This window comes from Xyrauchen texanus, chromosome 32 (genome assembly GCF_025860055.1).
Source record: "Xyrauchen texanus isolate HMW12.3.18 chromosome 32, RBS_HiC_50CHRs, whole genome shotgun sequence".
Lineage (NCBI taxonomy): Eukaryota > Metazoa > Chordata > Actinopteri > Cypriniformes > Catostomidae > Xyrauchen > Xyrauchen texanus.
Window position 1 is genome coordinate 2,647,474 of NC_068307.1, and position 13,260 is coordinate 2,660,733.

The window sequence follows — 13,260 nt, forward strand, 5'->3', positions numbered from 1 at the left end:
AATATTTCAGGATGTGGCAGCGCACTCATTCCATTTTTCACATCTGTCAAGTCTTGCGGGCTTGTTTTTAAGGGCCATTGTTGTTACGGCTAACGTAGACGAAATGAAAACATTTTGGTTACCTTAATTAAAAACTAAAACTACACTATAATACATCTCCATGACTATAAAACTAACAAAATATTGTATTTTTAGATTTCGATACTCAGTACAGTATATACTATATAAAGTTAAACATTTAAATGACACTAAATAAGATTAGACTAACCTATACATATTTACAGGCCAAATGCTATGCTAATATATGTCCGAGTTGGGCATTCACGCTATATATATATATATATATATATATATATATATATACACACACACACGTATATAGTATACACCCATCAGCCATAACATTAAAACCACCTGCGTAATATTGTGTAGGTCCCCCTCGTGCAGCCAAAATAGCACCAGCCCGCTTCTCAGAACAGCATTCAGAGATGATATTCTTCTCATCACAATTGTACAGAGTGGTTATCTGAGTTACTGTAGACTTTGTCAGTTCAAACCGGCCTGACCGTTCTCTGTTGATCTCTGTTGTTTTTGGCACCATTCGGAGCAATCCCAAAAATACTCAAACCAGCCCGTCTGGCACCAACAATCATGCCACGGTCCAAATCACAGAGATCACATTTTTCCCCATTATGATGGTTGATGTGAACATTAACTGAAGCTTCTGACCCGTATCTGCATGCCACACGATTGGCTATGAATGCTGTTCTGAGATGCGGGTTGGCGTCGTTTTGGTGGCACGAGGAGGACCTACACAATATTAGGCAGGTGGTTTTAATGTTATGGCTGATCGGTGTACATATATGTATTTTGGGACTTAAAAATTCTAAAATGTCATCTGGTGTAACCGTCCAGAGAACCAAAGTCTCCTTAAAAGCTGAAAATCGAGAAAAAAGAAACGTGTCATAATGCAGAATATTTTCTATTAATATTTCTTAAATAAAAATGCAGTGAAACCATTTGAGTTTTTAAATATAATTAAATAAAAATAAAAATGTCATGTGATGTAACCAACATGAAAAATACGTTTGAAAACTTTTGGTAGTTTCATACAGTCTCATGCATTTCAAGGTGCAAGAAAAGTATTTTAATACCTTTTACTTGGTGGTTACACCACATGACATTTTTATTTTTATTTTATTATTCAGAAAATGCTTTAAATGTCTGAAACCAGCACGGAATAAAAGATCACATTTCTACAAACTTGACACTTAAGTTTAAACTAAATTTTTAAAATATATATAATTTTAATTATTATTATTTAATTATTATAATTTTGTTAAGTAGCCAATAACGATGTTTCTGACTCAATAATACAATTCTAAACCTAAAACCAACATAAAAACTACATTTACTGAAGCTAGTAAACTATGAAAAAATGAACCTGTCATAGAGAGAAAATGACACATTGATAAATGAGAAGAAAAAAAAATTTATGATTTTTTTTTTTGAAAAATACTTAATAACAATCAAACAAAAACCCAACAAACGGAAACCAACGCTAGCCAGCTAAACTCGCACTCTGGGCTCTCTCACATGACTCCCCTCCAGCCAATTAGAGCAATCGACCACGTACTTCCTATTCCACACACAAATCCGGAAAATCTCAGTTCATGAAACGCCGTGCCCTCGCCAAAATTTGCCGTGGCCTCCACAGCGACCGGTTGAAGGTGAGGGAACAGCTGTAATTGCACACAAGCAAAAGCGGCCAAAACCCAAACTGTGTAATTACAGCGAGCAATGGCTTGAGTCATTTCCCTAAGTGGTGTCTTGCTGGGCTCACATTGTGATAATGGCTCAATTTAAACATACTCAAAATACGTTTTCCAGTCTTAATTAGCACCTTGCGGAACAATGCGCCTTCAGGCAGTTACAGGAAATGAATGGGAGGAAAATTGAAGACATGGTCAAGAGCGGTGTAAGAGAACGGGGCTGTTTTGTGCAACCGTCAGTTAACTTTGTTAATGGTGTGTGAGAACTCTTGAAGCTTTGGGAGGTGATTACACTTGCTCAAAACAGAATTCCAGTTATAGTGCATATAAGGGTATTTTTAAGTTGCCCCTAGGGGGTCCGTAAGATTGAGACAGAAATGCCAATGCTGAATTAAATGATCAATTAAAAGATGTTGTGAAATTCGTTTTAGCCTGTGCCGAGGAGGGGGGGCGTGACCAGGCCGAGATGATTCACGCCTGGCGCCGAGTTGCCCAATTAGCGGGAGAGAGATAAAAGGAACCGGAGACACCAGTGAGAGAAAGAGAGTCGCACACAGCAGTGTTTTGTGCGCGCTTTCATTATGTTTCAGTTCAGTGTTTTATGTTGAATTAAAGTCTTTTGGATTGTTAATCCAGTTCCTACTTCCTACGTAAAACTTTAATAACAAACTGAACGCAGACATAACATAAACTGCAAACCAAACAAAGACAAAGTCTCTCTCTCCTCGTCGTTGTGGTCCTCCATCAGCGGCGAGGGCTCTCTGACAGCTTGCTTTCCTCCAGTCCTGTTATCGCCACCAGTGTGGCAGACAAGCCTCTCGTTCATCGGTTCCCGCCTCCTCCTTGCCCATCTTAAGAACCTTGTTACATAGACCATTTATACCTCCGCTTGACGACAGGTGGTTCTTTGCCTCCATGTTAAAATTGTCAATGCATTCAAATAAAATGAACATACTATATATATATATACTGTATATTTGAATATGTTCGTCTGGCTATTACTTTACACACATAGTCAATGTGTCTGTGATGTTCTAGTGGAATAAATACCAAGTACCATGCTTTTCATTCCACACCAGTGAGCAATGCATGCCATGCTACCAATAAGGAAAGTCAGGGTTAATGATTATAAAGCATGTTAAATGGGTTGCTGTAAATACTGCTTCCGTATTGCTTTTCTGTACCTTCAAAAGCTCGTGCGACATCCACAAGACGTGACCAGTCGAGACCAGAAGAGGGGTGCGGCAGGGGCATGAGACCAGTGCATGCCAGCTTGGCCTTGTCTGCCAGCGAGCCGTCAGAGAACCAGAGCTCATCTGTAAAGACAGCACACATGGTTCATCAGTGGAGAGTAAGAGCGCACATCCAGCCCACATCATCACGGTAGAGTCGTCTCGTATCTCTCCACTCAATAGAAACTACTTACTGGATTCTGATTGGTCTGGGGAGAAATTAAAGGGATAGTTCACCCAAAAATGGAAAATGAAAATTCTGTCATTTACTCATCCTCATGTGGTCAGTGCTGGGGAATAGTTACCTAAAAGTAGTGATGCTACTAACTTAACGACATTTTACGATAGTGTGACAGTAGTTCAGCTAAATAGCCTAAAACAGACTTTAGCCCTATTCGGATGGGATTAGTGTATATTGGGATAGATTATATTGGGGCGTGAGGCAATGTAATAATTACAGTGCTTCTTAGTCAGTTAAATTATGTGCGAATAGGTCATGTCTGTAATTTCTGATTTCCCGCTCTGGTAAAAATCTGCACTTTTTAGCCATTGAGCCCATTAAATATCGATGTTTCTCTGAGTGTCTGAAGTGGCTGGTCAAGAGAAGATGTGTTTCATAACTTCAGATAACGCTGGCTGTTGCGTTTGAAAGTGATGCATGTTTTTCCTCAAGCATTTTATGCTGTCAAGAGTTTATTTACCCATGTTAAAGAGAAAGAAACTAGCGTGTTTTCTTTTGGTTTTGGCTTTTATCTCCCATTTCTCCCAATTTGGAATGCCCAATTCCCACTACTTAGTAGGTCCTCGTGGTGGTGTGGTTACTCGCCTCAATCCGGGTGGCGGAGAACGTGTCTCAGTTGCCTCCCTTTCTGAGAGCATCAATCCGCGCATCTTAACACGTGACTCGTTGTGCATGACACCGCAATGACTCACGCTACTCTTCCGAGATCCACAAGAGATCTTGAGAACAAGAGCCCCTAATTGCAACCACGAGGAGGTTACCCCATGTGACTAACCTCCCTAGCAACCGTGCCAATTTGGTTGCTTAGGAGACCTAGCTGGAGTCACTCAGCACGCCCTGGATTTGAACCCCTACGAAAATAAACTCGCGACTCCAGGGGTGATAGTCGACGTCAATACTCGCTGAGATACCCAGGTCCCGTATATGATCATGTTTATTATTTCTTGCATAATTAATCAGCACAATATACATTTCAAATAGGTCAGATACATGTGACAGCAGTATGTAAATATAGTAGACACACCCATCTCTGTCATTTTTACAGAAATCAGTTATCCAGTGTGAATCGTCAGTAACATTACAAATGTCCGGAAAATTATATTGTGTCCGAATAGGACTTTTGCCTTCTTTTTGAAGTGAAATATTAATAGTGAATAGTCTTTGCTGCTGTTTATCACTATATTTCGATTCAGTTATAATCAATTATTAATGTATATTAAGTATACATGTATGTTCGATTCAATGTTATTACCCTCTTTATTTAACCCCTACTAAAATAAACCATGGTTTTACTATTGTAATATTGTAACAACCATGGCAGAAATACAATTAACCGGCTTTACTACAGTAATACTGTAGTATCCATGACTGTAGCAACTATGGATAACATTGTTATATATGTAACTATGGTATTACTACAAATACCGTGGTTTAACTCTGGTTACTGTAGTAAAACAATGGTTATTTTTTATAAAGGAATTTGACTAATTATACAACTATCAGGTTATATTATTGAATTGTGCAAGATTGTATCTGATTGATACATATACAAATATTTTCTTCTTTAAAAAGCTTTAAATCTTTAAGCTCTGAATGTGTTTTTAAAGATTTCCTGTTTCAGTGGCATACCCAAAATTAAAGGCTTATTAGTCGACAAAAACAAGGAGGGTCACATCTTTGGTATCATTGTAAAGAAAAATTAAATAATGTTTACAGTCTGTGACTCTCAGCCTAAGAAACAAACAAATAGAGACAAAAATGTACTTTTTTCTTATTTGATATATATCTGGATGTAAATAAGGTGGCTCTGAAAAACTACTTTTGATTTGTTCCAAAATCAACTGTAACAGAGTAACATTTTGGGTTGATACAAAAAAGCAATAAAAAGTTATAGCATTACAAAAAGTGTTCAAAAAAGTCTCCATGTGTCAATTAACTATTTACACATGCAAACACAACAATAACTGAAGGTTTGCATAGCATGCAGACATGATTTTAGTCATGAGATTTCACAGAATGAGTTTCATTCTGTGTCATTTGAGGCATCATTGAGTCTGTGTCGTGTATTTGGCGCCATCTCCTGGTGGTCATATGTAACATTGTGCTTCATGTGGATTATCTAATGATCTATGACATCGGATTATCTTGTGTGTGGACTTGTTTGAAAGATAATCACCTCCTCTAAATAATGATATGTGATATTTTATGTTCAGTTTATTTTTCGTGAAGTTAAAAGCAAAAAGGCGGCATATAAGCAACACCAACATAATTGTAGAAGACATATAAGCTGGTTGTATTCTACTATTTGAGAGCTATCCATTAACATATGACACATGGTTATTTGATCAGTTAGTGATATTTGTTTATTTTATTAATTATCAAAGCAGAACACTTCTGATTTGTCTGCAAATGTAAAAGCACTTGTTCAGTTCTGGTCATAATGTCTGCATGCATTGTAAAATAGAGCTTTTAAGCTTTCAAACGAAACCTATTTTGTGTTGGTGGAGACTGTAGATATTAATATTTTGACAATTATATTTTTTTGAGCACGTTGGCGGGCCATTCAAGATTAAAGGGTTAAAATACAGGGGAAACTAAGTAACAGCCTGACATACAGAAGCAGAAGGGTGGGGGGGGGGGGGGGGGCAGTTTGGCTGTCCAATGGCAGACTGGGCGAGTGTTTAGAAAACCTGTTAGAAAACTTTATAAATGTTTTTGTAGATCCATCTGGTTATGCTAGTGGTGCATAAATTACACATTTAAAGCATGCATACTTAAACAGAACATTCTCTGATCTAAATACACCTTTACTTAACTTAGTTAATGACAGACTACAAGTACACAAACCATTTATTTTGCACATGATGACCAATTCAATTAAGAAACAATTGAGGACACAACTGAAGGACCCTGACCACCATATGGTCTAAAACCCCCTTAAATATGAATCCACTGGCTGAGAACTCGATAGGACAAGTATGCACGATAGTAGAGGGCCAAAGGTCATGTTTACCCACAATTAAGATGTACTTTTTCACAGTCACAGAGGCACAGTAACATCTGTTCTAGGTAACCTAGCGGGGACACACTTACTAATTCACACAAATTCTGCGCAAACAGACTTCACCTGAGAGCGCAGAGGTGAGAGTGATTTAAATAATGAATGAAGTTGGCTAGCTCCGAGTTCTGCAGTAATGACAGGGGAACTGTACGCCTCATACAGCTGAAGAGCAGCTCAAGTATCAGCATGCCAAATAAGCCAAGAGGCGTAAGTCCAGAAACATTCTAGGCATGTATGCAGATGCAAGTGTTGGGCCAGAACATAATGTGCATTCTTACGATGCTGTGGACAAGTTAAGAATTATCTTTTTTTCCTTCCTCCCATTTTTCTCCCCAATTTGGAACGCCCAATTCCCAATGTGCTCCAAGTCCTCATGGTGGTGTAGTGACTTGCCTCAGTCCGGGTGGCGGAGGACAAATCTCAGTTGCCTCCATGTCAAAGACCGTCAATCCGCGCATCTTATTACGTGGCTTGTTGAGCGCGTTATCATGGCACGTGTGGAGGCTTCAAGCTAATTCCATGGCATCCACGCACAACTCACCACGCGCCCCACCGGGAACGAAAACCACATTATAGTGACCACGAGAAGGTTACCCCATGTGACTCTACCCTCCCTAGCAACCGGGCCAATTTGGTTGCTTAGGAGACCTGGCTGGAGTCACTATGGATTCAAACTCATGACTCCAGGAGTGGTAGTCAGCGTCAATACTCCCTGATCTACCCCCGGAGAAAGACTCGCATGCCAATGCTGAAGTAAACTAACAACATGCCCCACTCATACAGTCAGTCGGTACATGTTCCAGGTCATTCAGTTTGCTTATAAGTGAGAAGTTTCACGAATGATGCTTCTCACCATGCACATGCTGCTGTAGCCATAAAAGCGATCTGCCTTGGTTTAACCGTGATTGCCAAGCACACGATTGGCTGCTGCTGTAATAAATCATGAGGGTGTAAGCGCCCTGTACCGTTGATGCGGTTTCACAACGCATAGTCACCGGCAGTGACAAAACGACACAAATTTTTGTATTTGACTCCTATTGCGAGTCCCGATTGTTATCATGTAGCAACACAGTCAAACCGTTTTATTATACTGAAATATTTCCCAGGACATTTATGTATTGTTCTGATTTTCCATGACTGGAAAACTGCATTGCAAAACTCCATGGGAACCCTGACTTCCATTATAAGGACCTGACAGAGCTCGACCTTCTTCTAAACATCTTAATTTATGTTCTGCTGATGAAAGACAGTCATACACATCTGGGATGGCATCAGGATTATTGAATGATGAGAGAACGTTCATTTTTAGGTGAACTGTTCCTTTAAATCATTAGCGTTTCGCGGCTTTAGGGATCGTTCACAAAGGATGCACTCGTGTTCAACCTGTGCTATTTTCGATTGTTGGTCCATGTAATCATCAATCAAACCATGTAATCTGGATGGACAGTTTTGGGCGTTACAATGATACAAATGTTTCGAAGATGCCGTGTCCAGTTAAAAAAAGTAGTTCAACTGTTGACACGCATTTCAGTGTTGGGTGTATCTGATTACAAAATAATTAGTTACTGTAATCAAATTACTTTTTTTAGTTAAAGTAATGTAACGCATAACATTTCCATTTCTCCCAATTTGGAATGCCCAATTCCCACTACTTAGTAGGTCCTCGTGGTGGTGTGGTTACTCGCCTCAATCCGGGTGGCGGAGGACGTGTCTCAGTTGCCTCCCTTTCTGAGAGCATCAATCCGCGCATCTTAATACGTGACTCGTTGTGCATGACACCGCAATGACTCACGCTACTCTCCGAGATCCACAAGAGATCTTGAGAACAAGAGCCCCTAATTGCAACCACGAGGAGGTTACTCCATGTGACTTTAACCTCCCTAGCAACCGTGCCAATTTGGTTGCTACAAATGTTTCGAAGATGCCGTGTCCAGTTAAAAAAAGTAGTTCAACTGTTGACACGCATTTCAGTGTTGGGTGTATCTGATTACAAAATAATTAGTTACTGTAATCAAATTACTTTAAGTTAAAGTAATGTAACGCATAACATTTCCAATTCCTGTAATCAGATTACTTTACTGCTTGTTTAATCTAAAAGTAATCACATTACTAATTATTTTACTTTAAAGTTACTTTCTAAATTACTTTTCGAGCGAAGTTTCAGCCGTCACAGAAACAGATAAATGTGACTTTAGTGCTTAAACACATAAACACACATTTATCTGTTTCTGTGACGGCTGAAACTTCGCTCGGAAAAGTAATTTAGAAAGTAACTTAAAAGTAAAATAATTAGTAATGTGATTACCTTTAGATTAAACAAGCAGTAAAGTAATCTGATTACATTTTTGAAAAAGTAATCAGTAATTTATAGCGGACTCCTTGTTTTGAGTAACTTACCCAACACTGGTCAATTTGAAAACAATGGACCAATCAGATGAATCTGGGGGCGGGAAAAGCATTTTTATACATGGAAAAGCGTATTAAGTACTTATATTAGAAAAGGAGCTAATGGGCTTTTAGACGGGCCTTCTGTTTAATTCTGCAGTACTCCAGCTGTTTTTAACACAAGAACACCTCCCTTGTGGATGGCCCCAATGCACGCCAGCACGGTGTACAACAATCATGCTTTTGCAAAGATTTTTCTATTACAACACACTCCAAATTCCACAAGAATATTTCATTAATCATATCCTGTAATAGTTTGATTAACATTAACTCTCTTGTGCATTAGCAGCAAATTATAGTATCATTATTTGCCTTATTACTAAGTACCACATTAAAGTCTGCAGAGGATAAAATGACTGTAATAGGAAGGATTGTGGTGCACTTACTGCACAGCGGAAAAACGTGATATGAGAGAAAAAAAAATCAAAGTTTATATTTTTGGCAATCCGTTAAGCTTTTACATTGTCTGTAATGTCTCAGTTGGATTTGGAGACGTTGTGGACTGCTTATTGGGGCCAGCCTAGTCCTGCATGCCAGAAAAGTCACAGTTCATTTTGTTTTTGAGATGAGTATATCTGAAATAGTAGATACTACAACTATAAACCAGAATGAAAAAAGCACATTCAAACAACTGGACAATAGTGTCAGCCCATGACCAGATAATACAGAAGAAACAAGTGTAGACTTTATATTTTCCATTTCATTTCTGTCTGTCCAAAAGTAAGCGCAGATTCTTTCTAAACCGTTATTAGCAGAATTGCTGGTGAAGAACTACACTACCCATGATCCTGAAGTGAGCACTAGGTTCTCCACAAACGTGCGGTGCTTGATGGGAGAGGAGCGGCACTCATCCCACCGCGTCCCGGCCCCGTATCCTCACCGAGCCCACGCGGGCCGGCTGTCTTGGGTCAATCGGAGTCCTGTGGCATTGTTACGTTTAGGGGCGTTCGGTCATAATCCAACAGATGGTACCTTCGCACCAGTGGCTCCTCAGCCAAGCATATGCACCAAATATCTGAACCTGCGGTTCCTCTCGTTCTGAGCAGGATTACTACTGCAACAACACGTCATCAGTAGTGTAAAACTAACTTCTCTCACGACAGTCAAATCCCAGCTCACATTGCCTACTAGTGGATGAACAATCCAATGCTTGGTGAATTCACAATGATAGGAAGAGGGATCACATGCGACGTCGCTATGAACACTTGGCCGCCACAAGCCAGTTATCCCTGTGGTAACTTTTCTGACACCTGCTTAAAACCCAAAAAGCCAGAAGGATCATGAGGCCCCGCTTTCTGTATTCATACTGAAAATCATGATCAAGCGAGCTTTTACCCTTCTCCTCCATGGGAGGTTTCTGTCCTCCCTGAGCTCGCCTTAGGACACCTGCGTTACCGTTTGACAGGTGTACCGCCCCAGTCAAACTCAGTTTGCCCCTCCGTACCGTGAGGGGCACAGGCGCAAGACACCAGAAGCGAGAGCCCACAGAGGGTAAGTGAGGAACCCTGACGGCATATTGTAGACGTCGCAAAAGCTGTGGTGCGCAACATGGTGAAAACTCACTTTTCAGCTGACCAGCAGTGTGGCTAAGTCTCATGCGAGGTGGTAGGGTGCTGTGGTAGGGCAGGGCACTGCTGAACAGGATGTCGTTGGGCACGGCCTGGTCCAGCATGGAGCTGCGGGAGCTGGCCAAAGACAGCGTCCTTCGGTGGCTGCTGCACAGGCTCTCATCGGACAGAGTCCGGTACAGTGAGCGACGTGGAGACTGACCGGCAATTGGTATCTGCAAGAGAGAGAGAGAGAGAATTCACATTTGGACCATTAAAATTGAATGTTATTGGCGCTAAACAAATACAGAAACAAAACAGAGAACAAAGCGTGTTGTGAAAAGCGCTTTACAAATAAAAATGACGACTTGAAAACTCTTTCCAAATGTTTCTCTCAGAAACTGCTCTGATCAACACATTCAAGAGTTGTCTGCACAACATAATAATGTATTCTTTGTTACGTTTATTAAGGTCTTCTTAAATGATCAGTTTACATTAATTGTATGGGACATTGATAGATAATGATGAGAAATCACACTTGTGAAGTTTATATATATATATATGTGTCTGGGTATCTCAGCGAGTATTGATGCTGACTATCACCCCTGGAGTTGTGAGTTTGAATTCAGGCTGTGGTGAGTGACTCCAGCCAGGTCTCCTTAGCATCCAAATTGGCCCAGTTGCTAGGGAGAGTAGAGTCACATGGGGTAACCTCCTCGTGGTGGTGATTAGTGGTTCTCGCTCTCAATGGGGCGTGTGGTGAGTTGTGTGTGGATCGTGGAGAGTAGCATGAGCCTCCACATGCTGTGAGTCTCCGCGTGTCATGCACAACGAGTCACATGATCAGATGCGCGGATTGACGGTCTCAGAAGCGGTGGCAACTGAGACTTGTCCTCCACCGCCCGGATTGAGGCGAGTAACCGCACCACCACGAGGACCTACTAAGTAGTGGGAATTGGGCATTCCAAATTGGGAGAAAAGGGGATTTAAAAAACACAATAAAATAAAAGGCCTTAAAATACTTGAAAACATGAGCATGTACACCTTAAAAATTTCAGTCACTATCAAGAAGTTTTCTCAGGGTTACACCAAATGACCCGAACAGAATGTGCCATTTCATTATTTTTAATAATATGAAAAAAAAAAAAATAAAATAAAATAAACTTGAGGGTCTAAAGGGGTACAAACATAAACTAACAGAATGTCTACCGACATGTTGTTTCCACCACATGACTTTGATTTGGTTAAAAAAAGGTTTTCAAATATTTTAAATGTAATTGTTTCACACTTACATATTTTTAAGAAATAATAACAAAGGTCATTCTGCACATTTCTTGTTTCAGGAACTTTTAATGAGACCGTGAATTTGTTTTTTACTGTCTCCGGACGGTCACACCAAATTACATTTTTGACTTTAAGAAAAAAAAAAAATCTAAATGACTTTGAACTAATATTTGAAAACATGTTATAACATGTTTATCACAGAAGAGGTGTTGTTGTGCGCGAATTTCATTTGTAATGTTTTATTGAATAATTTAAAAGATCAGGATAAAAAATAAGAGCATAGTCATTAAAACTTATTGTACATTGTTATTGTTTTATTAACATTAATGGCACGTTATTTATAATTACTTTATTTTTATGGCAATCTACATACCAATCAATAAATAAAGCAACTAAATAAAAAAATTATAATAAATGTATTATTCTTTTTTCTTCTTCTTATTATTATTAGCAGTTTTATGATGAAAATATTATTCAAATATTATTGCTTTTTTATGTGTGCATATTGATACTTGGCAATGTTGCATGTAAAAACAGCCGTGCCAATAAAACTACTTTTAAATTGAATTGTGAGAGAAAAAGCAGAGAATATATAAAGAGAGAGAGAGAGAGAGGATAGAGAGAGAGAGAGAGAGAGGGATAGAGAGAGAGAGAGAGGATAGAGAGAGAGAGAGAGGATAGAGAGAGAGAGAGGATAGAGAGAGAAAGAGAGAGAGAGGAAATAGAGAGAGAGAGAGGATAGAGAGCGAAAGAGAGAGAGGAAATAGAGAGAGAGAGAGGATAGAGAGAGAGAGAGAGAGGGGATAGAGAGAGAGAGAATAGAGAGAGAGAGAGAGAGGATAGAGAGAGAGAGAGAGGATAGAGAGAGAGAGAGGATAGAGAGAGAAAGAGAGAGGAAATAGAGAGAGAGAGAGGATAGAGAGAGAGAGAGAGGATAGAGAGAGAGAGAGGATAGTGAGAAAAAGAGAGAAAGAGGAAATGGAGAGAGAGAGAGGATAGAGAGAGAGAGAGAGAGTGGTGAGACGGGGGGAAGTAAAGATGGTATTCATCAGAATATGATTATGTGAAAGGCTCTGCAATATTGTTAATAAAACAGCCGTGGCAATAAAGCACATATCCCTAAATTGAATTGTGAGAGAGAGATGGGGGTGGGGAACAGGAGGAGGGTGAGGAGAGAAAACATAAGATTGACTGTGTATCTGTGAGTCAGACCTATAAGACTCATAGCACGCTCATCAATAATGCAGGTGTGATGGACAGAGTCCTGACGGGGGGTCTATCGGAGGGGGGAAGGGGCCAGACAAACAGTTAGACACATGACCGTGTCCGAGTTGGGTATTGCGAGGGTGATCTGAGGCCACATTCACAAAACACTCTTAAAGGAATAGTTCACCCAAAAATGAGAATATGAGAAAACCTCAATTGTGTTCTGTAAAAGACAGAAAGTCATGCACGTCTGAGACGAAATGAGGGTGATGAGGGTAAATGATGAGAGAAGGATTTTGGGTGAACTATTCAGATCAGGTGAGAAGAATGACTGACATGGGTCAACTGTGTCTACCGAGGAGCATCCTTGGCTCCTAAGCACATTCGTGACCTCATTTCCTCTAGACCCGTAGTCCACCAAACGCTTGTTGCAGAAGATGCCGATTGGTTAGTTGGTTTGCTTGTCAAAGTA

At 39.9% G+C, this 13,260-nt stretch overlaps 1 protein-coding gene across 3 annotated transcripts in view; it reads right to left on the reverse strand.

Annotated features, from left to right (window-relative positions):
* The window catches only part of sipa1l2 (signal-induced proliferation-associated 1 like 2), a 125,352-nt gene that overhangs the window by 7,009 nt on the left and 105,083 nt on the right, over positions 1-13,260 (reverse strand). For all 3 annotated transcript variants that reach the window (XM_052101158.1, XM_052101157.1, XM_052101156.1), the window contains 2 exons: positions 10,315-10,534; positions 2,957-3,088 (listed from right to left, as the gene is read on the reverse strand). In XM_052101158.1, coding sequence (XP_051957118.1) covers positions 2,957-3,088; positions 10,315-10,534 — 352 coding nt within the window. The remainder of the gene's footprint in view (positions 1-2,956; positions 3,089-10,314; positions 10,535-13,260) is intronic.